Source organism: Eucyclogobius newberryi, unplaced genomic scaffold, assembly GCF_026437365.1.
Source record: "Eucyclogobius newberryi isolate DKJ021-1_F unplaced genomic scaffold, fEucNew1.0.hap1 SCAF_11, whole genome shotgun sequence".
NCBI lineage: Eukaryota > Metazoa > Chordata > Actinopteri > Gobiiformes > Gobiidae > Eucyclogobius > Eucyclogobius newberryi.
The window spans coordinates 37742912-37770528 of record NW_027315735.1 but is presented as its reverse complement, the minus strand read 5'-3'; the positions used below and the strand labels follow the sequence as shown (position 1 = coordinate 37770528).

General features: G+C 47.3%; 1 protein-coding gene and 1 long non-coding RNA gene across 2 annotated transcripts in view; both read right to left on the bottom strand.

The window, feature by feature from the left end:
* Positions 1-17323, bottom strand: part of LOC140354823 (MKRN2 opposite strand protein-like) — a 54528-nt gene extending 37205 nt beyond the window's left edge. Inside the window, exon 1 of the mRNA XM_072440065.1 lies at positions 17115-17323. Within this exon, the coding sequence (XP_072296166.1) occupies positions 17115-17317 (203 nt within the window). The 5' untranslated portion in view covers positions 17318-17323. The remainder of the gene's footprint in view (positions 1-17114) is intronic.
* An 852-nt stretch (positions 17324-18175) lies between these two features.
* On the bottom strand, positions 18176-19303 carry LOC140354825 (uncharacterized). Its single transcript, XR_011925996.1, has 3 exons — positions 19270-19303; positions 19002-19215; positions 18176-18217 (listed from the first exon to the last, which is right to left on the bottom strand). It is a non-coding gene; the product is annotated as an uncharacterized lncRNA (long non-coding RNA).
* Positions 19304-27617: the final 8314 nt, after the last annotated feature.

Below are 27617 nucleotides of genomic sequence, written 5' to 3'. Positions count from 1 at the left end.
ACGAAGAACACAATGAACACGAAGAACACGATGAACACGAAGAACACGATGAACACAATGAACATGAAGAACACGAAGAACACGAAGAACACGATGAACACGAAGAACACGAAGAACACGAAGAACACGAAGAACACGATGAACACGAAGAACACGATGAACACGAAGAATAAGAAAGAACACGATGAACACGATGAACACGATGAACACGATGAACACGAAGAACACGAAGAACACGATGAACACGAAGAACAAGATGAACACGATGAACGTGAAGAATAAGAAAGAACACGATGAACACGATGAACACGATGAACACGAAGAACACGATGAACACGAAGAACACGATGAACACGATGAACACGATGAACACGAAGAACACGATGAACACGATGAACACGATGAACACGATGAACACGAAGAACACGAAGAACAAGATGAACACGAAGAACACGAAGAACACGAAGAACACGAAGAACACGAAGAACACGAAGAACACGAAGAACACGAAGAACAAGATGAACACGATGAACACGAAGAAGACGAAGAACACGAAGAACAAGATGAACACGAAGAACACGAAGAACACGAAGAACACGAAGAACACGATGAACACGAGGAACACGAAGAACACGAAGAACACGAAGAACACGATGAACACGAAGAACACGAAGAACACGAAGAACAAGATGAACACGATGAACACGAAGAAGACGAAGAACACGAAGAACACGATGAACACGAAGAACACGAAGAACACGAAGAACACGAAGAACACGATGAACACGAGGAACACGAAGAACACGAAGAACACGAAGAACACGAAGAACAAGATGAACAGGAAGAACACGAAGAACACGAAGAACACGAAGAACACGATGAACACGATGAACACGAACAACACGAAGAACACGATGAACACGAAGAACACGAAGAACACGAAGAACACGATGAACAAGATGAACACGAAGAACACGAAGAACACGATGAACACAATGAACACGAAGAACACGATGAACACAATGAACACGAAGAACACGAAGAACACGAAGAACACGAAGAACACAATGAACACGAAGAACACGATGAACACGAAGAACACGATGAACACAATGAACATGAAGAACACGAAGAACACGAAGAACACGATGAACACGAAGAACACGAAGAACACGATGAACACGATGAACACGAAGAACACGATGAACACGAAGAATAAGAAAGAACACGATGAACACGATGAACACGATGAACACGATGAACACGAAGAACACGAAGAACACGATGAACACGAAGAACAAGATGAACACGATGAACGTGAAGAATAAGAAAGAACACGATGAACACGATGAACACGATGAACACGAAGAACACGATGAACACGAAGAACAAGATGAACACGATGAACGTGAAGAATAAGAAAGAACACGATGAACACGATGAACACGATGAACACGAAGAACACGATGAACACGATGAACACGAAGAACACGATGAACACGATGAACACGATGAACACGATGAACACGAAGAACACGAAGAACACGATGAACAAGATGAACACGAAGAACACGAAGAACACGAAGAACACGAAGAACACGAAGAACACGAAGAACACGAAGAACACGAAGAACACGAAGAACAAGATGAACACGATGAACACGAAGAAGACGAAGAACACGAAGAACAAGATGAACACGAAGAACACGAAGAACACGAAGAACACGAAGAACACGATGAACACGAGGAACACGAAGAACACGAAGAACACGAAGAACACGAAGAACACGAAGAACAAGATGAACAAGATGAACACGAAGAACACGAAGAACACGAAGAACACGAAGAACACGATGAACACGATGAACACGAAGAACACGAAGAACACGATGAACACGATGAACACGAACAACACGAAGAACACGATGAACACGAAGAACACGAAGAACACGAAGAACACGATGAACAAGATGAACACGAAGAACACGAAGAAAACGAAGAACACGAAGAACACGAAGAACACGAAGAAGACGATGAACACAATGAACACGATGAACACGATGAACACAAAGAACACTAAGAACACGAAGAACACGAAGAACACGAAGAACACGAAGAACACGAAGAACACGATGAACACGATGAACACGAAGAACACGAAGAACACGAAGAACACGAAGAACACGATGAACACGAAGAACACGAAGAACAAGATGAACATGAAGAACACGAAGAACACGAAGAACACGAAGAACACGAAGAACACGATGAACACGATGAACACAATGAACACGAAGAACACAAAGAACACGAAGAACACGAAGAACACGAAGAACACGAAGAACAGGAAGAACACAAAGAACACAATGAACACGAAGAACACAAAGAACTCGAAGAACAAGATGAACAAAAAGAACACGAAGAACACGAAGAACACGAAGAACACGAAGAACACGAAGAACAAGATGAACACGATGAAAGGGAAGAACACGAAGAACACGAAGAACACGATGAACACGAAGAACAAGATGAACACGAAGAACACGATGAACACGATGAACACAAAGAACACGAAGAACACGAAGAACACGAAGAACACGAAGAACACGATGAACACGAAGAACACGAAGAACACGAAGAACACGAAGAACAAGATGAACAAAAAGAACACGAAGAACACGAAGAACACGAAGAACACGACGAACACGACGAACCCGATGAACGTGAAGAACGCGAAGAACGCCAAGAACACGAAGAACACGATGAACACGAAGAACACGATGAACACGATGAACACAATGAACGCGATAAACACGAAGAACACGATGAACACGAAGAACACGAAGAACACGAAGAACACGATGAACACGAAGAACACGAAGAACACGATGAACACGAAGAACACGAAGAACACGATGAACACGAAGAACACGATAAACACGATGAACACGAAGAACACGAAGAACACGATGAACACGAAGAACGACGAAGAACACGATGAACACGAAGAACACGAAGAACACGATGAACACGAAGAACACGATAAACACGATGAACACGAAGAACACGAAGAACACGATGAACACGAAGAACGACGAACACGACGAACACGACAAACACGAAGAACACGAAGAACAAGATGAACACGATGAACACGAAGAACACGAAGAACACGAAGAACACGAAGAACAAGATGAACACGATGAACACGAAGAACACGAAGAACACGAAGAACACGAAGAACACGATGAACACGAAGAACACGATGAACACGATGAACACGATAAACACGATGAACACGAAGAACACGAAAAACACGATGAACACGATGAACGCGATGAACACGATGAACACGATGAACGTGAAGAAGGTGAAGAAGGTGAAGAACACGAAGAACACGATGAACACGAAGAACAAGATGAACACGATGAACACGAAGAACACGAAGAACACGATGAACACGATGAACACGATGAACACGATGAACACGATGAACACGATGAACACGAAGAACACGATGAACACGAAGAACACGATGAACACGAAGAACACGAAGAACACGATGAACACGAAGAACACGATAAACACGATGAACACGAAGAACACGAAGAACACGATGAACACGAAGAACGACGAACACGACGAACACGACGAACACGACAAACACGAAGAACACGAAGAACACGAAGAACAAGATGAACACGATGAACACGAAGAACACGAAGAACACGAAGAACACGAAGAACACGATGAACACGAAGAACACGATGAACACGATGAACACGATAAACACGATGAACACGAAGAACACGAAAAACACGATGAACACGATGAACGCGATGAACACGATGAACACGATGAACGTGAAGAAGGTGAAGAAGGTGAAGAACACGAAGAACACGATGAACACGAAGAACACGATGAACACGATGAACACGATGAACACGATGAACACGATGAACGTGATGAACACGATGAACACGATGAACACGAAGAACACGATGAACACGAAGAACACGATGAACACGAAGAACACGAAGAACACGATGAACACGAAGAACACGAAGAACACGATGAACACGATGAACACGAAGAACACGATGAACACGATGAACACGAAGAACACGAAGAACACGATGAACACGAAGAACACGACGAACACGACGAACACGACGAACACGAAGAACACGAAGAACACGATGAACACGATGAACGTGATGAACACGAAGAACACGATGAACACGATGAACGTGAATAAGGTGAAGAACACGAAGAACGCGAAGAACACGAAGAACACGAAGAACACGATGAACGCGATGAACGCGATGAACGTGAAGAACGCGAAGAACACGAAGAACAAGATGAACACGATGAACACGAAGAACACGAAGAACACGATGAACACGATGAACACGATGAACACGATGAACACGATGAACGTGAAGAAGGTGAAGAACACGATGAACGTGATGAACACCAAGAACACAATGAACACGAAGAACACGAAGAACACGAAGAACGCGAAGAACACGAAGAACACGAAGAACACGAAGAACACGAAGAACACGAAGAACACGAAGAACACGAAGAACACGAAGAACACGAAGAACACGAAGAACGCGAAGAACACGAAGAACACGAAGAACACGAAGAACACGATGAACGTGATGAACACCAAGAACACAATGAACACGAAGAACACGAAGAACACGATGAACACGAAGAACACGATGAACACGAAGAACACGATGAACACGAAGAACACGAAGAACACGATGAACACGAAGAACACGAAGAACACGAAGAACACGATGAACACGAAGAACAAGATGAACACGAAGAACACGATGAACACGAAGAACACGATGAACACGAAGAACACGATGAACACGAAGAACACGAAGAACACGATGAACACGATGAACACGATGAACACGAAGAATACGAAGAACACGATGAACACGATGAACACGAAGAACACGAAGAACACGAAGAACACGATGAACACGATGAACGTGATGAAGGTGAAGAACACGAAGAACACGATGAACACGAAGAACACGAAGAACACAAAGTACACGAAGAACAAGATGAACACGAAGAACACGAAGAACACGAAGAACACGAAGAACACGATGAACACGATGAACACGATGAACGTGATGAAGGTGAAGAACACGAAGAACACGATGAACACGATGAACACGAAGAACACGACGAACACGACGAACACGAAGAACACGATGAACACGAAGAACACGAAGAACACGAAGAACAAGATGAACACGAAGAACAAGAAGAACACGAAGAACACGATGAACACGAAGAACACGATGAACACGATGAACACGATGAACACGATGAACACGATGAACACGAAGAACACGAAGAACACGAAGAACACGATGAACACGAAGAACACGATGAACACGAAGAACACGATGAACACGAAGAACACGAAGAACACGATGAACACGATGAACACGAAGAACACGAAGAATACGAAGAACACGATGAACACGATGAACACGAAGAACACGAAGAACACGAAGAACACGATGAACACGATGAACGTGATGAAGGTGAAGAACACGAAGAACACGATGAACACGAAGAACACGAAGAACACGAAGAACACGAAGAACACGATGAACACGAAGAACACGAAGAACACGAAGAACACGAAGAACAAGATGAACAAAAAGAACACGAAGAACACGAAGAACACGAAGAACACGACGAACACGATAAACACGATGAACACGAAGAACACCTAGAACACGAAGAACACGACGAACACGACGAACACGACGAACACGAAGAACACGATGAACACGATGAACACGATGAACACGAAGAACACGAAGAACACGAAGAACACGAAGAACACGATGAACACGAAGAACACGACGAACACGACGAACACGACGAACACGAAGAACACGATGAACACGATGAACACGATGAACACGAAGAACACGAAGAACACGAAGAACACGATGAACACGAAGAACACGAAGAACACGAAGAACACGAAGAACACGAAGAACACGAAGAACACGATGAACACGAAGAACACGAAGAACACGAAGAACACGAAGAACACGAAGAACACGAAGAACACGAAGAACACGATGAACACAATGAACACGAAGAACACAAAGAACACGAAGAACACGAAGAACACGAAGAACACGAAGAACAGGAAGAACACGAAGAACACGAAGAACACGATGAACACAAAGAACACGAAGAACACGAAGAACACAAAAACACGATGAACACGAAGAACACAAAGAACTCGAAGAACAAAAAGAACACGAAGAACACGAAGAACACGAAGAACACGAAGAACACGAAGAACACGAAGAACACGAAGAACACGAAGAACAAGATGAACACGATGAACACGAAGAACACGAAGAACACGAAGAACACGATGAACACGAAGAACAAGATGAACACGAAGAACACGATGAACACGATGAACACAAAGAACACGAAGAACACGAAGAACACGAAGAACACGAAGAACACGAAGAACACGATGAACACGAAGAACACGAAGAACACGAAGAACAAGATGAACAAAAAGAACACGAAGAACACGAAGAACACGAAGAACACGACGAACACGAAGAACACGATGAACACGATGAACACAATGAACACGAAGAACACGAAGAACACGAAGAACACGAAGAACACGAAGAACACGATGAACACGATGAACACGAAGAACACGAAGAACACGAAGAACACGATGAACACGAAGAACACGAAGAACACGATGAACACGAAGAACACGAAGAACACGAAGAACACGATGAACACAATAAACACGATGAACACGAAGAACACGATGAACACGAAGAACACGACGAACACGACGAACACGACGAACACGAAGAACACGATGAACACGATGAACACTATGAACACGAAGAACACGAAGAACACGAAGAACACGATGAACACGAAGAACACGAAGAACACGAAGAACAAGATGAACACGAAGAACACGAAGAACACGATGAACACGATGAACACGATGAACGTGATGAACACGAAGAACACGAAGAACACGAAGAGCACGATGAACACGAAGAACAAGATGAACACGATGAACACGAAGAACACGAAGAACACGAAGAACACGATGAACACAATGAACGTGATGAAAACAAAGAACACGAAGAACACGAAGAAAACGATGAACACGAAGAACACGATGAACACGAAGAACACGAAGAACACGAAGAACACGATGAACACGATGAACACGAAGAACACGAAGAACACGAAGAACACGATGAACACGAAGAACACGAAGAACACGATGAACACGAAGAACACGATGAACACGATGAACACGATGAACACGAAGAACACGAAGAACACGAAGAACACGATGAACACGATGAACACGATGAACACGAAGAACACGACGAACACGACGAACACGACGAACACGAAGAACACGAAGAACACGAAGAACAAGATGAACACGAAGAACACGAAGAACACGATGAACACGATGAACCCGATGAACGTGAAGAACGCGAAGAACGCCAAGAACACGAAGAACACGATGAACACGAAGAACACGATGAACACGATGAACACGATGAACGTGAAGAAGGTGAAGAACACGAAAAACACGAAGAACACGAAGAACACGAAGAACACGAAGAACACGATGAACACGAAGAACACGATAAACACGATGAACACGAAGAACACGAAGAACACGAAGAACACGATGAACACGAAGAACGACGAACACGACGAACACGACAAACACGAAGAACACGAAGAACACGAAGAACAAGATGAACACGATGAACACGAAGAACACGAAGAACACGAAGAACACGAAGAACACGATGAACACGAAGAACACGATGAACACGATGAACACGATAAACACGATGAACACGAAGAACACGAAAAACACGATGAACGCGATGAACACGATGAACACGATGAACGTGAAGAAGGTGAAGAACGCGAAGAACACGAAGAACACGATGAACACGAAGAACAAGATGAACACGATGAACACGATGAACACGATGAACGTGAAGAAGGTGAAGAACACGAAGAACACGAAGAACACGAAGAACACGAAGAACACGAAGAACGCAAAGAACACGAAGAACACGAAGAACACGAAGAACACGATGAACGTGATGAACACGAAGAACACGATGAACACGATGAACACGAAGAACACGATGAACACGAAGAACCCGAAGAACACGATGAACACGAAGAACACGATGAACACGAAGAACACGATGAACACGAAGAACACGATGAACACGAAGAACACGAAGAACACGATGAACACGAAGAACACGAAGAACACGATGAACACGATGAACACGAAGAACACGATGAACACGATGAACACGAAGAACACGAAGAACACGATGAACACGAAGAACACGACGAACACGACGAACACGACGAACACGAAGAACACGAAGAACACGATGAACACGATGAACGTGATGAACACGAAGAACACGATGAACACGATGAACGTGAAGAAGGTGAAGAACACGAAGAACACGAAGAACGCGAAGAACACGAAGAACACGAAGAACACGATGAACACGATGAACGCGATGAACGTGAAGAACGCGAAGAACACGAAGAACAAGATGAACACGATGAACACGATGAACACGATGAACACGATGAACGTGAAGAAGGTGAAGAACACGAAGAACACGAAGAACGCGAAGAACACGAAGAACACGAAGAACACGAAGAACACGATGAACGTGATGAACACCAAGAACACAATGAACACGGAGAACACGAAGAACACGATGAACACGAAGAACACGATGAACACGAAGAACACGATGAACACGAAGAACACGAAGAACACGATGAACACGAAGAACACGAAGAACACGAAGAACACGATGAACACGAAGAACACGAAGAACAAGATGAACATGAAGAACACGAAGAACACGAAGAACACGAAGAACACGAAGAACACGATGAACACGATGAACACAATGAACACGAAGAACACAAAGAACACGAAGAACACGAAGAACACGAAGAACAGGAAGAACACGAAGAACACGAAGAACACAAAGAACACGATGAACACGAAGAACACAAAGAACTCGAAGAACAAGATGAACAAAAAGAACACGAAGAACACGAAGAACACGAAGAACACGAAGAACACGAAGAACAAGATGAACACGATGAACACGAAGAACACGAAGAACACGAAGAACACGATGAACACGAAGAACAAGATGAACACGAAGAACACGATGAACACGATGAACACAAAGAACACGAAGAACACGAAGAACACGAAGAACACGATGAACACGAAGAATACGAAGAACACGAAGAACAAGATGAACACAAAGAACACGATGAACACGATGAACAAAAAGAACACGAAGAACACGAAGAACACGAAGAACACGACGAACACGACGAACACGAAGAACACGAAGAACACGATGAACACGAAGAACACGAAGAACACGAAGAACACGAAGAACACGATGAACACGATGAACACGAAGAACACGAAGAACACGAAGAACACGATGAACACGAAGAACACGAAGAACACGATGAACACGAAGAACACGAAGAACACGAAGAACACGATGAACACGATGAACACGAAGAACACGACGAACACGACGAACACGAAGAACACGATGAACACGATGAACACGAAGAACACGAAGAACACGATGAACACGATGAACACGATGAATGTGATGAACACGAAGAACACGAAGAACACGAAGAGCACGATGAACACGAAGAACACGATGAACACGAAGAACACGAAGAACACGAAGAACACGATGAACACAATGAACACGATGAACACGATGAACACAAAGAGCACTAAGAGCACTAAGAACACGAAGAACACGAAGAACACGAAGAACACGATGAACACGAAGAACACGAAGAACAAGATGAACATGAAGAACACGAAGAACACGAAGAACACGAAGAACACGAAGAACACGATGAACACGATGAACACAATGAACACGAAGAACACAAAGAACACGAAGAACACGAAGAACACGAAGAACAGGAAGAACAGGAAGAACAGGAAGAACACGAAGAACACGAAGAACACGATGAACACAAAGAACACGAAGAACACGAAGAACACGAAGAACAAAAAGAACACGATGAACACGAAGAACACAAAGAACTCGAAGAACAAGATGAACAAAAAGAACACGAAGAACACGAAGAACACGAAGAACACGAAGAACAAGATGAACACGATGAACACGAAGAACACGAAGAACACGAAGAACACGATGAACACGAAGAACAAGATGAACACGAAGAACACGATGAACACGAAGAACACGAAGAACACGAAGAACACGAAGAACACGATGAACACGAAGAACACGAAGAACACGAAGAACAAGATGAACAAAAAGAACACGAAGAACACGAAGAACACGAAGAACACGACGAACACGACGAACACGAAGAACACGAAGAACACGATGAACACGAAGAACACGAAGAACACGAAGAACACGAAGAACACGATGAACACGATGAACACGAAGAACACGAAGAACACGATGAACACGATGAACACGAAGAACACGACGAACACGACGAACACGACGAACACGAAGAACACGATGAACAGGATGAACACGATGAACACGAAGAACACGAAGAACACGGAGAACACGATGAACACGATGAACACGATGAACGTGATGAACACGAAGAACACGAAGAACACGAAGAGCACGATGAACACGAAGAACAAGATGAACACGATGAACACGAAGAACACGAAGAACACGAAGAACACGATGAACACAATGAACACGAAGAACACGAAGAAAACGATGAACACGAAGAACACGATGAACACGAAGAACACGAAGAACACGAAGAACACGATGAACACGATGAACACGAAGAACACGAAGAACACGAAGAACAAGATGAACACGAAGAACACGAAGAACACGAAGAACACGATAAACACGAAGAACACGATGAACACGAAGAACACGAAGAACACGAAGAACACGATGAACACGATGAACACGAAGAACACGAAGAACACGAAGAACAAGATGAACACGAAGAACACGAAGAACACGAAGAACACGATGAACACGAAGAACACGATGAACACGAAGAACACGATGAACACGATGAACACGAAGAACACGAAGAACACGAAGAACACGATGAACACGATAAACACGATGAACACGAAGAACACGAAGAACACGAAGAACACGATGAACACGATGAACACGATGAACACGAAGAACACGACGAACACGACGAACACGACGAACACGAAGAACACGAAGAACACGATGAACACGAAGAACACGATGAACACGAAGAACACGAAGAACAAGATGAACACGAAGAACACGAAGAACACGATGAACACGATGAACCCGATGAACGTGAAGAACGCGAAGAACGCCAAGAACACGAAGAACACGATGAACACGAAGAACACGATGAACACGATGAACACAATGAACGCGATAAACACGAAGAACACGATGAACACGAAGAACACGAAGAACACGAAGAACACGATGAACACGAAGAACACGAAGAACACGATGAACACGAAGAACACGAAGAACACGATGAACACGAAGAACACGAAGAACACGATGAACACGAAGAACACGATAAACACGATGAACACGAAGAACACGAAGAACACGATGAACACGAAGAACGACGAAGAACACGATGAACACGAAGAACACGAAGAACACGATGAACACGAAGAACACGATAAACACGATGAACACGAAGAACACGAAGAACACGATGAACACGAAGAACGACGAACACGACGAACACGACAAACACGAAGAACACGAAGAACACGAAGAACAAGATGAACACGATGAACACGAAGAACACGAAGAACACGAAGAACACGAAGAACAAGATGAACACGATGAACACGAAGAACACGAAGAACACGAAGAACACGAAGAACACGATGAACACGAAGAACACGATGAACACGATGAACACGATAAACACGATGAACACGAAGAACACGAAAAACACGATGAACACGATGAACGCGATGAACACGATGAACACGATGAACGTGAAGAAGGTGAAGAAGGTGAAGAACACGAAGAACACGATGAACACGAAGAACAAGATGAACACGATGAACACGAAGAACACGAAGAACACGATGAACACGATGAACACGATGAACACGATGAACACGATGAACGTGATGAACACGATGAACACGATGAACACGAAGAACACGATGAACACGAAGAACACGATGAACACGAAGAACACGAAGAACACGAAGAACACGATGAACACAATGAACACGATGAACACGATGAACACGATGAACACGAAGAACACGACGAACACGACGAACACGACGAACACGACGAACACGACGAACACGAAGAACACGAAGAACACGATGAACACGATGAACGTGATGAACACGAAGAACACGATGAACACGATGAACGTGAATAAGGTGAAGAACACGAAAAACACGAAGAACACGAAGAACACGAAGAACACGAAGAACACGATGAACACGAAGAACACGAAGAACACGATGAACACGAAGAACACGATAAACACGATGAACACGAAGAACACGAAGAACACGATGAACACGAAGAACGACGAACACGACGAACACGACAAACACGAAGAACACGAAGAACACGAAGAACAAGATGAACACGATGAACACGAAGAACACGAAGAACACGAAGAACACGAAGAACACGATGAACACGAAGAACACGATGAACACGATGAACACGATAAACACGATGAACACGAAGAACACGAAAAACACGATGAACACGATGAACGCGATGAACACGATGAACACGATGAACGTGAAGAAGGTGAAGAAGGTGAAGAACACGATGAACACGATGAACACGAAGAACACGAAGAACACGAAGAACAAGATGAACACGAAGAACACGAAGAACACGAAGAACACGATGAACACGAAGAACACGATGAACACGAAGAACACGAAGAACACGAAGAACACGATGAACACGATGAACACGAAGAACACGAAGAACACGAAGAACAAGATGAACACGAAGAACACGAAGAACACGAAGAACACGATGAACACGAAGAACACGATGAACACGAAGAACACGATGAACACGATGAACACGAAGAACACGAAGAACACGAAGAACACGATGAACACGATAAACACGATGAACACGAAGAACACGAAGAACACGATGAACACGATGAACACGATGAACACGAAGAACACGACGAACACGACGAACACGACGAACACGAAGAACACGATGAACACGATGAACACGAAGAACACGAAGAACAAGATGAACACGAAGAACACGAAGAACACGATGAACACGATGAACCCGATGAACGTGAAGAACGCGAAGAACGCCAAGAACACGAAGAACACGATGAACACGAAGAACACGATGAACACGATGAACACAATGAACGCGATAAACACGAAGAACACGATGAACACGAAGAACACGAAGAACACGAAGAACACGATGAACACGAAGAACACGAAGAACACGATGAACACGAAGAACACGAAGAACACGATGAACACGAAGAACACGAAGAACACGATGAACACGAAGAACACGATAAACACGATGAACACGAAGAACACGAAGAACACGATGAACACGAAGAACGACGAAGAACACGATGAACACGAAGAACACGAAGAACACGATGAACACGAAGAACACGATAAACACGATGAACACGAAGAACACGAAGAACACGATGAACACGAAGAACGACGAACACGACGAACACGACAAACACGAAGAACACGAAGAACAAGATGAACACGATGAACACGAAGAACACGAAGAACACGAAGAACACGAAGAACAAGATGAACACGATGAACACGAAGAACACGAAGAACACGAAGAACACGAAGAACACGATGAACACGAAGAACACGATGAACACGATGAACACGATAAACACGATGAACACGAAGAACACGAAAAACACGATGAACACGATGAACGCGATGAACACGATGAACACGATGAACGTGAAGAAGGTGAAGAAGGTGAAGAACACGAAGAACACGATGAACACGAAGAACAAGATGAACACGATGAACACGAAGAACACGAAGAACACGATGAACACGATGAACACGATGAACACGATGAACGTGATGAACACGATGAACACGATGAACACGAAGAACACGATGAACACGAAGAACACGATGAACACGAAGAACACGAAGAACACGATGAACACGAAGAACACGATAAACACGATGAACACGAAGAACACGAAGAACACGATGAACACGAAGAACGACGAACACGACGAACACGACGAACACGACAAACACGAAGAACACGAAGAACACGAAGAACAAGATGAACACGATGAACACGAAGAACACGAAGAACACGAAGAACACGAAGAACACGATGAACACGAAGAACACGATGAACACAATGAACACGATAAACACGATGAACACGAAGAACACGAAAAACACGATGAACACGATGAACGCGATGAACACGATGAACACGATGAACGTGAAGAAGGTGAAGAAGGTGAAGAACACGAAGAACACGATGAACACGAAGAACACGATGAACACGATGAACACGATGAACACGATGAACACGATGAACGTGATGAACACGATGAACACGATGAACACGAAGAACACGATGAACACGAAGAACACGATGAACACGAAGAACACGAAGAACACGATGAACACGAAGAACACGAAGAACACGATGAACACGATGAACACGAAGAACACGATGAACACGATGAACACGAAGAACACGAAGAACACGATGAACACGAAGAACACGACGAACACGACGAACACGACGAACACGAAGAACACGAAGAACACGATGAACACGATGAACGTGATGAACACGAAGAACACGATGAACACGATGAACGTGAATAAGGTGAAGAACACGAAGAACGCGAAGAACACGAAGAACACGAAGAACACGATGAACGCGATGAACGCGATGAACGTGAAGAACGCGAAGAACACGAAGAACAAGATGAACACGATGAACACGAAGAACACGAAGAACACGATGAACACGATGAACACGATGAACACGATGAACACGATGAACGTGAAGAAGGTGAAGAACACGAAGAACACGAAGAACGCGAAGAACACGAAGAACACGAAGAACACGAAGAACACGATGAACGTGATGAACACCAAGAACACAATGAACACGAAGAACACGAAGAACACGATGAACACGAAGAACACGATGAACACGAAGAACACGATGAACACGAAGAACACGAAGAACACGATGAACACGAAGAACACGATGAACACGAAGAACACGATGAACACGAAGAACACGATGAACACGAAGAACACGAAGAACACGATGAACACGATGAACACGATGAACACGAAGAACACGAAGAACACGATGAACACGATGAACACGAAGAACACGAAGAACACGAAGAACACGATGAACACGATGAACGTGATGAAGGTGAAGAACACGAAGAACACGATGAACACGAAGAACACGAAGAACACAAAGTACACGAAGAACAAGATGAACACGAAGAACACGAAGAACACGAAGAACACGAAGAACACGATGAACACGATGAACACGATGAACGTGATGAAGGTGAAGAACACGAAGAACACGATGAACACGAAGAACACGATGTAAACGAAGAACACAAAGTACACGAAGAACACGAAGAACACGATGAACACGAAGAACACAAAGTACACGAAGAACAAGATGAACACGAAGAACACGAAGAACACGAAGAACACGATGAACACGATGAACACGAAGAACACGAAGAACACGAAGAACACGATGAACACGAAGAACGACGAACACGACGAACACGACAAACACGAAGAACACGAAGAACACGAAGAACAAGATGAACACGATGAACACAAAGAACACGAAGAACACGAAGAACACGAAGAACACGATGAACACGAAGAACACGATGAACGCGATGAACGCGATGAACACGATGAACACGATGAACGTGATGAACACGATGAACACGAAGAACACGATGAACACGAAGAACACGAAGAACACGATGAACACGAAGAACACGAAGAACACGATGAACACGAAGAACACGAAGAACACGATGAACACGATGAACACGAAGAACACGATGAACACGATGAACACGAAGAACACGAAGAACACGATGAACACGAAGAACACGACGAACACGACGAACACGACGAACACGAAGAACACGAAGAACACGATGAACACGATGAACGTGATGAACACGAAGAACACGATGAACACGATGAACGTGAAGAAGGTGAAGAACACGAAGAACGCGAAGAACACGAAGAACACGAAGAACACGATGAACACGATGAATGCGATGAACGTGAAGAACGCGAAGAACACGAAGAACAAGATGAACACGATGAACACGAAGAACACGAAGAACACGATGAACACGATGAACACGATGAACACGATGAACGTGAAGAAGGTGAAGAACACGAAGAACACGAAGAACACCAAGAACACAATGAACACGAAGAACACGAAGAACACGATGAACACGAAGAACACGATGAACACGAAGAACACGATGAACACGAAGAACACGAAGAACACGATGAACACGAAGAACACGAAGAACACGAAGAACACGATGAACACGAAGAACACGATGAACACGAAGAACACGATGAACACGAAGAACACGAAGAACACGATGAACATGATGAACACGATGAACACGAAGAACACGAAGAACACGATGAACACGATGAACACGAAGAACACGAAGAACACGATGAACACGATGAACGTGATGAAGGTGAAGAACACGAAGAACAAGATGAACACGAAGAACACGATGAACACGAAGAACACGAAGAACACGAAGAACACGAAGAACACGAAGAACACGATGAACACGAAGAACACGAAGAACACGATGAACACGATGAACACGAAGCACCTGTCACTCTGGTGTTTCCTCACCTGTTAGCGTTGCTCTCGGCAGGTGCGATGACGAGGCTGCACCTGCTCTTGTGGGCATTACTGAGGGGGCGGGGCAGGCTCACAGGTGCGTCCGTAAGCCGCGCCCCCTTTAGCTCCTCCCCGCAGCAGGGACACGTGTCAGGGACCGAGAAGCAGAAGATCTGCCTCCGATAGTGAACCAGGCGAATGATAGAGCGCTCCATCTGATGACCAAGACCAGAGACCAGACCTGAGACCTGAGACCTGACACCAGAGACCAGACCTGAGACCTGAGACCAGAGACCAGACCTGAGACCAGACCTGAGACCAGAGACCAGACCTGAGACCTGAGACCAGAGACCAGACCTGAGACCAGACCTGAGACCTGAGACCTGAGACCAGACCTGAGACCTGAGACCTGAGACCAGAGACCAGAGACCAGACCTGAGACCTGAGACCTGAGACCTGAGACCAGAGACCAGAGACCAGACCTGAGACCTGAGACCTGAGACCAGACCTGAGACCTGAGACCAGAGACCAGACCTGAGACCAGAGACCTGACACCAGAGACCAGACCTGAGACCTGAGACCTGAGACCAGAGACCAGACCTGAGACCAGACCTGAGACCAGAGACCAGACCTGAGACCAGACCTGAGACCAGAGACCAGACCTGAGACCTGAGACCAGAGACCAGAGACCAGACCTGAGACCAGACCTGAGACCAGAGACCAGACCTGAGACCTGAGACCAGAGACCAGACCTGAGACCAGACCTGAGACCTGAGACCTGAGACCAGAGACCAGACCTGAGACCAGACCTGAGACCTGAGACCTGAGACCTGAGACCTGAGACCTGAGACCTGAGACCTGAGACCAGAGACCAGACCTGAGACCAGACCTGAGACCTGAGACCTGAGACCAGAGACCAGACCTGAGACCAGACCTGAGACCAGACCTGAGACCTGAGACCTGAGACCAGAGACCAGACCTGAGACCTGAGACCTGAGACCTGAGACCTGAGACCTGAGACCTGAGACCTGAGACCTGAGACCTGAGACCTGAGACCTGAGACCTGAGACCTGAGACCTGAGACCTGAGACCAGACCAGAGACCAGACCTGAGACCTGAGACCAGAGACCAGACCTGAGACCAGAGACCAGAGACCTGAGACCTGAGACCTGAGACCTGAGACCTGAGACCTGAGACCTGAGACCTGAGACCAGAGACAAGACCTGAGACCTGAGACCTGAGACCTGAGACCTGAGACCTGAGACCTGAGACCAGACCAGAGACCAGAGACCAGAGACCTGAGACCTGAGACCTGAGACCTGAGACCAGACCTGAGACCTGAGACCTGAGACCTGAGACCTGAGACCTGAGACCAGAGACAAGACCTGAGACCAGAGACAAGACCTGAGACCTGAGACCTGAGACCTGAGACCAGACCTGAGACCAGAGACCAGAGACCTGAGACCTGAGACCTGAGACCTGAGACCTGAGACCTGAGACCAGAGACAAGACCTGAGACCAGAGACAAGACCTGAGATCTGAGACCTGAGACCTGAGACCTGAGACCTGAAACCTGAGACCTGAGACCTGAGACCAGACCTGAGACCTGAGACCTGAGACCTGAGACCTGAGACCTGAGACCTGAGACCTGAGACCTGAGACCTGAGACCTGAGACCTGAGACCTGAGACCAGACCTGAGACCTGAGACCTGAGACCTGAGACCAGACCTGAGACCTGAGACCTGAGACCTGAGACCTGAGACCTGAGACCTGAGACCTGAGACCTGAGACCTGAGACCTGAGACCTGAGACCTGAGACCTGAGACCTGAGACCAGAGACCAGAGACCTGAGACCAGACCTGAGACCTGAGACCTGAGACCTGAGACCAGATCTGAGACCTGAGACCAGACCAGAGACCAGACCAGAGACCAGACCTGAGACCTGAGACCAGACCTGAGACCTGAGACCTGAGACCTGAGACATGAGACCAGACCTGAGACCAGACCAGAGACCAGACCAGAGACCAGACCTGAGACCTGAGACCAGACCAGAGACCAGACCTGAGACCTGAGATCTGAGACCAGACCTGAGACCAGAGACCAGACCTGAGACCTGAGACCTGAGACCTGAGACCTGAGACCTGAGACCAGACCTGAGACCTGAGACCAGACCAGAGACCAGAGACCTGAGACCTGAGACCTGAGACCTGAGACCTGAGACCAGACCTGAGACCTGAGACCTGAGACCTGAGACCAGAGACCAGAGACCAGACCTGAGACCTGAGACCTGAGACCTGAGACCTGAGACCTGAGACCTGAGACCTGAGACCTGAGACCTGAGACCTGAGACCAGACCTGAGACCTGAGACCAGACCTGAGACCTGAGACCTGAGACCAGACCTGAGACCTGAGACCTGAGACCAGACCTGAGACCTGAGACCAGACCTGAGACCTGAGACCTGAGACCTGAGACCAGAGACCAGAGACCTGAGACCTGAGACCTGACACCAGAGACCTGAGACCTGAGACCTGAGACCTGAGACCTGAGACCTGAGACCTGAGACCTGAGACCTGAGACCTGAGACCTGAGACCTGAGACCTGAGACCAGAGACCTGAGACCAGACCTGAGACCAGAGACCTGAGACCAGACCTGAGACCTGAGACCTGAGACCTGAGACCTGAGACCTGAGACCTGAGACCTGAGACCTGAGACCTGAGACCTGAGACCTGAGACCTGAGACCAGACCTGAGACCTGAGACCTGAGACCTGAGACCTGAGACCTGAGACCTGAGACCTGAGACCTGAGACCTGAGACCTGAGACCTGAGACCTGAGACCTGACACCAGAGACCTGAGACCTGAGACCTGAGACCTGAGACCTGAGACCTGAGACCTGAGACCTGAGACCAGAGACCTGAGACCAGACCTGAGACCTGAGACCTGAGACCTGAGACCTGAGACCTGAGACCAGAGACCTGAGACCAGACCTGAGACCTGAGACCTGAGACCTGAGACCTGAGACCTGAGACCTGAGACCTGAGACCTGAGACCTGAGACCTGAGACCTGAGACCTGAGACCTGAGACCTGAGACCTGAGACCAGACCTGAGACCAGACCTGAGACCAGAGACCAGACCTGAGACCAGACCTGAGACCTGAGACCAGAGACCAGAGACCAGACCTGAGACCAGAGACCAGACCTGAGACCAGAGACCTGAGACCTGAGACCTGAGACCTGAGACCTGAGACCTGAGACCTGAGACCTGAGACCTGAGACCTGATGTGGTGAATGTTCCACAGTGGAGCTTTAACTGTTCTAATGTGATGTCAAAAGTGTAACCCTGTGGGTGGGGCTTACCCGTCTGTGGGTGGGGCTTACTCCATGTCTTCCTGTTTAATGTCCATTAACCAGGTCTATACCCGGTCTAAATGTGGTCTAAACCCGGTCTAAACCCGGACCAAACCCAGTCTAAACCCGGACTAAACCTGGTCAAAACGTGGTCTAAACCCGGACTAAACCCGGACTAAACCCAGTCTAAACCCGGACCAAACCCAGTCTAAACCCGGACTAAACCTGGTCAAAACGTGGTCTAAACCCGGACTAAACCCGGACTAAACCCAGTCTAAACCCGGACCAAACCCAGTCTAAACCCGGACTAAACCTGGTCAAAACGTGGTCTAAACCCGGACTAAACCCGGTCTAAACCCAGTCTAAACCCGGACTAAACCTGGTCAAAACGTGGTCTAAACCCGGACTAAACCCGGACTAAACCCAGTCTAAACCCGGACCAAACCCAGTCTAAACCCGGACTAAACCTGGTCAAAACGTGGTCTAAACCCGGACTAAACCCGGACTAAACCCAGTCTAAACCCGGACTAAACCTGGTCAAAACGTGGTCTAAACCCGGACTAAACCCGGACTAAACCCAGTCTAAACCCGGACCAAACCCAGTCTAAACCCGGACTAAACCCAGTCTAAACCCGGACTAAACCTGGTCAAAACGTGGTCTAAACCCGGACTAAACCCGGACTAAACCCAGTCTAAACCCGGACCAAACCCAGTCTAAACCCGGACTAAACCCAGTCTAAACCCGGACTAAACCCGGACTAAACCCAGTCTAAACCCGGACTAAACCCGGTCTAAACCCGGTCTAAACCTGGTCCAAGGAGGGTCCAGAGCGAGTGAGAGAAACAGCCGAGGCTCGAATTCTGATCCTTCGGTTCAAAGTCCTCTCTCGACCAATCAGGACGCAGCAGACGGTCAGGTGACTCAGGTGTAGAGTTCAGGTCACGTGACAATCTCAGCTGTTTGTGTGGTTACCATGGAGACGGAGCACACCTGAGTCAAGTTCTGTTCAAGAAAGAAAAGAGCAGAAAAGATCCTCATTTTGAGACTTTTGAACCAAATAAGATGAGATGAGATAATCCTTTTATTGTCCCACATGGGGAAATTCCATTGTTGCAACGCAATAGATCCAGAAGAAAAGACCAGATCATTTATAGGAAGTTTGAAATAAATAAATAAATAAATAAATAAATAAATACCATGTCATGTGATCACGGCAGTAATTACACATGAATATGACAGTGTTTGTTGTAGAGTGTGACAGCAGCAGGACAGAGGGTGAAACATCTCCTTCACACACACGAGGGTGAAACGTCTCCTTCACACAGCGAGGGTGAAACGTCTCCTTCACACACGAGGGTGAAACGTCTCCTTCACACACACGAGGGTGAAACGTCTCCTTCACACACGAGGGTGAAACGTCTCCTTCACACACGAGGGTGAAACGTCTCCTTCACACACACGAGGGTGAAACGTCTCCTTCACACACAAAGGTGAAACGTCTCCTTCACACACTAGGGTGAAACGTCTCCTTCACACAGCGAGGGTGAAACATCTCCTTCACACAGCGAGGGTGAAACGTCTCCTTCACACACCAGGGTGAAACATCTCCTTCACACACCAGGGCGAAACGTCTCCTTCACACAGCGAGGGTGAAACGTCTCCTTCACACAGCGAGGGTGAAACGTCTCCTTCACACAGCGAGGGTGAAACGTCTCCTTCACACAGCGAGGGTGAAACGTCTCCTTCACACAGCGAGGGTGAAACGTCTCCTTCACACAGCGAGGGTGAAACGTCTCCTTCACACAGCGAGGGTGAAACGTCTCCTTCACACACGAGGGTGAAACGTCTCCTTCACACACGAGGGTGAAACGTCTCCTTCACACAGCGAAGGTGAAACGTCTCCTTCACACAGCGAAGGTGAAACGTCTCCTTCACACAGCGAGGGTGAAACGTCTCCTTCACACAGCGAGGGTGAAACGTCTCCTTCACACAGCGAGGGTGAAACGTCTCCTTCACACAGCGAGGGTGAAACGCTGCTGTTATTACTTTATATTGAGTTTATAATATTCATCATTAAATTACATTTATTGTTTCTTGATGAGTTTGAGCTCGATGCAGTTTCTATAAATGTCGACTGGAGCTGGAGATAAATCAGAATCTGTGTCATCTTCAAGTCAAAGTTTGTCCAGTATGTCCCAGTGGTCAGGAGCGTCCAGTGGTCAGGAGCGTCCAGTGGACTGACCGCTCGATAGCATGCTAATGCTAGTGGCTATGCTAATAAACATGAGCCTATTGCAGACAGTTTTAAGGAGCCTCATTTCCAACTGTCTGAGAGTTAGATTTTAAAATCAGACACAAAGTCTGTGCACTTGAGAGCTTTGAGGGCGTGGTCGGTACAGAGGGCGTGTCCGGTGCAGAGGGCGTGTCTGATGCAGAGGGCGTGTCCGATGCAGAGGGCGTGTCTAATGCAGAGGGCGTGTCCGGTGCAGGGGGCGTGTCCGATGCAGAGGGCGTGTCTGATGCAGAGGGCGTGTCTAATGCAGAGGGCGTGTCCGGTGCAGAGGGCGTGTCTGATGCAGAGGGCGTGTCCGATGCAGAGGGCGTGTCCGAGATGCAGAGGGCGTGTCCGAGATGCAGAGGGCGTGTCCGGTGCAGAGGGCGTGTCCGAGATGCAGAGGGCGTGTCCGAGATGCAGAGGGCGTGTCCGGTGCAGAGGCCGTGTCCGAGATGCAAAGGGCGTGTCCGAGATGCAGAGGGCGTGTCCGGTGCAGAGGGCGTGTCCGATGCTGTGATAAAATGTGAATATATGATTATATTTCTGTGATGTATTTTATCTGCATAATAGTGATATTTTATCTGCATCATTAGTCTAAGAGAAGAACGGGTGTGTGACAAACTGCATTTGTGAAGGGGTCGTAAAGATGGGCCAAAGGATGTTTAACCCGAGGGGGTGTGACAGCCCAGAGGAGTTTGGGTAATGTTTACTCAAGGCTTGATCTCTACGGAAAAATACCAAGTGCCTTGATGTGAGGCTGACCTCTATACTGAGAGTCATGTGGTGCCTGAGGTTCCTGTACAGGTCTTATACTGAGAGTCATGTGGTGCCTGAGGTTCCTGTACAGGTCTTATACTGAGAGTCATGTGATGCCGGGGGTTCCTGTACAGGTCTTATACTGAGAGTCATGTGATGCCGGGGGTTCCTGTACAGGTCTTATACTGAGAGTCATGTGATGCCGGGGGTTCCTGTACAGGTCTTATACTGAGAGTCATGTGGTGCCGGGGGTTCCTGTACAGGTCTTATACTGAGAGTCATGTGATGCCGGGGGTTCCTGTACAGGTCTTATACTGAGAGTCATGTGATGCCGGGGGTTCCTGTACAGGTCTTATACTGAGAGTCATGTGGTGCCTGAGGTTCCTGTACAGGTCTTATACTGAGAGTCATGTGATGCCGGGGGTTCCTGTACAGGTCTTATACTGAGAGTCATGTGATGCCGGGGGTTCCTGTACAGGTCTTATACTGAGAGTCATGTGATGCCGGGGGTTCCTGTACAGGTCTTATACTGAGAGTCATGTGGTGCCTGAGGTTCCTGTACAGGTCTTATACTGAGAGTCATGTGGTGCCTGAGGTTCCTGTACAGGTCTTATACTGAGAGTCATGTGATGCCGGGGGTTCCTGTACAGGTCTTATACTGAGAGTCATGTGATGCCGGGGGTTCCTGTACAGGTCTTATACTGAGAGTCATGTGATGCCGGGGGTTCCTGTACAGGTCTTATACTGAGAGTCATGTGGTGCCTGAGGTTCCTGTACAGGTCTTATACTGAGAGTCATGTGATGCCGGGGGTTCCTGTACAGGTCTTATACCGAGAGTCATGTGATGCCGGGGGTTCCTGTACAGGTCTTATACTGAGAGTCATGTGGTGCCTGAGGTTCCTGTACAGGTCTTATACTGAGAGTCATGTGATGCCGGGGGTTCCTGTACAGGTCTTATACCGAGAGTCATGTGATGCCGGGGGTTCCTGTACAGGTCTTATACTGAGAGTCATGTGGTGCCTGAGGTTCCTGTACAGGTCTTATACTGAGAGTCATGTGGTGCCTGAGGTTCCTGTACAGGTCTTATACTGAGAGTCATGTGGTGCCTGAGGTTCCTGTACAGGTCTTATACTGAGAGTCATGTGGTGCCAGGGGTTCCTGTACAGGTCTTATACTGAGAGTCATGTGATGCCGGGGGTTCCTGTACAGGTCTTATACTGAGAGTCATGTGATGCCGGGGGTTCCTGTACAGGTCTTATACTGAGAGTCATGTGATGCCGGGGGTTCCTGTACAGGTCTTATACTGAGAGATATGTGATGCCGGGGGTTCCTGTACAGGTCTTATACTGAGAGTCATGTGATGCCGGGGGTTCCTGTACAGGTCTTATACTGAGAGTCATGTGATGCCGGGGGTTCCTGTACAGGTCTTATACTGAGAGTCATGTGATGCCGGGGGTTCCTGTACAGGTCTTATACTGAGAGTCATGTGATGCCGGGGGTTCCTGTACAGGTCTTATACTGAGAGTCATGTGGTGCCTGAGGTTCCTGTACAGGTCTTATACTGAGAGTCATGTGATGCCGGGGGTTCCTGTACAGGTCTTATACTGAGAGTCATGTGATGCCGGGGGTTCCTGTACAGGTCTTATACTGAGAGTCATGTGGTGCCTGAGGTTCCTGTACAGGTCTTATACTGAGAGTCATGTGATGCCGGGGGTTCCTGTACAGGTCTTATACTGAGAGTCACGTGGTGCCTGAGGTTCCTGTACAGGTCTTATACTGAGAGTCATGTGGTGCCTGAGGTTCCTGTACAGGTCTTATACTGAGAGTCATGTGGTGCCAGGGGTTCCTGTACAGGTCTTATACTGAGAGTCATGTGATGCCGGGGGTTCCTGTACAGGTCTTATACTGAGAGTCATGTGATGCCGGGGGTTCCTGTACAGGTCTTATACTGAGAGTCATGTGGTGCCTGAGGTTCCTGTACAGGTCTTATACTGAGAGTCATGTGATGCCGGGGGTTCCTGTACAGGTCTTATACTGAGAGTCATGTGGTGCCGGGGGTTACTGTACAGGTCTTATACTGAGAGTCATGTGGTGCCTGAGGTTCCTGTACAGGTCTTATACTGAGAGTCATGTGGTGCCGGGGGTTCCTGTACAGGTCTTATACTGAGAGTCATGTGGTGCCTGATGTTCCTGTACAGGTCTTATACTGAGAGTCATGTGGTGCCTGAGGTTCCTGTACAGGTCTTATACTGAGAGTCATGTGGTGCCGGGGGTTCCTGTACAGGTCTTATACTGAGAGTCATGTGGTGCCTGAGGTTCCTGTACAGGTCTTATACTGAGAGTCATGTGGTGCCGGGGGTTCCTGTACAGGTCTTATACTGAGAGTCATGTGGTGCCTGAGGTTCCTGTACAGGTCTTATACTGAGAGTCATGTGGTGCCGGGGGTTCCTGTACAGGTCTTATACTGAGAGTCATGTGGTGCCGGGGGTTCCTGTACAGGTCTTATACTGAGAGTCATGTGGTGCCGGGGGTTCCTGTACAGGTCTTATACTGAGAGTCATGTTGTGCCGGGGGTTCCTGTACAGGTCTCATACTGAGAGTCATGTGGTGCCTGAGGTTCCTGTACAGGTCTTATACTGAGAGTCATGTGGTGCCTGAGGTTCCTGTACAGGTCTTATACTGAGAGTCATGTGGTGCCTGAGGTTCCTGTACAGGTCTTATACTGAGAGTCATGTGGTGCCGGAGGTTCCTGTACAGGTCTTATACTGAGAGTCATGTGGTGCCGGGGGTTCCTTTACAGGTCTTATACTGAGAGTCATGTGGTGCCGGGGGTTCCTGTACAGGTCTTATACTGAGAGTCATGTGGTGCCGGGGGTTCCTGTACAGGTCTCATACTGGGAGTCATGTGGTGCCGGGGGTTCCTGTACAGGTCTTATACTGAGAGTCATGTGGTGCCTGAGGTTCCTGTACAGGTCTTATACTGAGAGTCATGTGGTGCCTGATGTTCCTGTACAGGTCTTATACTGAGAGTCATGTGGTGCCTGAGGTTCCTGTACAGGTCTTATACTGAGAGTCATGTGGTGCCGGGGGTTCCTGTACAGGTCTTATACTGAGAGTCATGTGGTGCCTGAGGTTCCTGTACAGGTCTTATACTGAGAGTCATGTGGTGCCGGGGGTTCCTGTACAGGTCTTATACTGAGAGTCATGTGGTGCCTGAGGTTCCTGTACAGGTCTTATACTGAGAGTCATGTGGTGCCGGGGGTTCCTGTACAGGTCTTATACTGAGAGTCATGTGGTGCCGGGGGTTCCTGTACAGGTCTTATACTGAGAGTCATGTGGTGCCGGGGGTTCCTGTACAGGTCTTATACTGAGAGTCATGTTGTGCCGGGGGTTCCTGTACAGGTCTCATACTGAGAGTCATGTGGTGCCTGAGGCTCCTGTACAGGTCTTATACTGAGAGTCATGTGGTGCCGGGGGTTCCTGTACAGGTCTTATACTGAGAGTCATGTGGTGCCTGAGGTTCCTGTACAGGTCTTATACTGAGAGTCATGTGGTGCCTGAGGTTCCTGTACAGGTCTTATACTGAGAGTCATGTGGTGCCGGGGTTCCTGTACAGGTCTTATACTGAGAGTCATGTGGTGCCGGGGGTTCCTGTACAGGTCTTATACTGAGAGTCATGTGGTGCCGGGGGTTCCTGTACAGGTCTTATACTGAGAGTCATGTTGTGCCGGGGGTTCCTGTACAGGTCTCATACTGAGAGTCATGTGGTGCCTGAGGTTCCTGTACAGGTCTTATACTGAGAGTCATGTGGTGCCGGGGGTTCCTGTACAGGTCTTATACTGAGAGTCATGTGGTGCCGGAGGTTCCTGTACAGGCCTTATACTGAGAGTCATGTGGTACCGGGGGTTCCTGTACAGGTCTTATACTGAGAGTCATGTGGTGCCTGAGGTTCCTGTACAGGTCTTATACTGAGAGTCATGTGGTACCGGAGGTTCCTGTACAGGCCTTATACTGAGAGTCATGTGGTGCCGGGGGTTCCTGTACAGGTCTTATACTGAGAGTCATGTGGTGCCTGAGGTTCCTGTACAAGTCTTATACTGAGAGTCATGTGGTGCCGGAGGTTCCTGTACAAGTC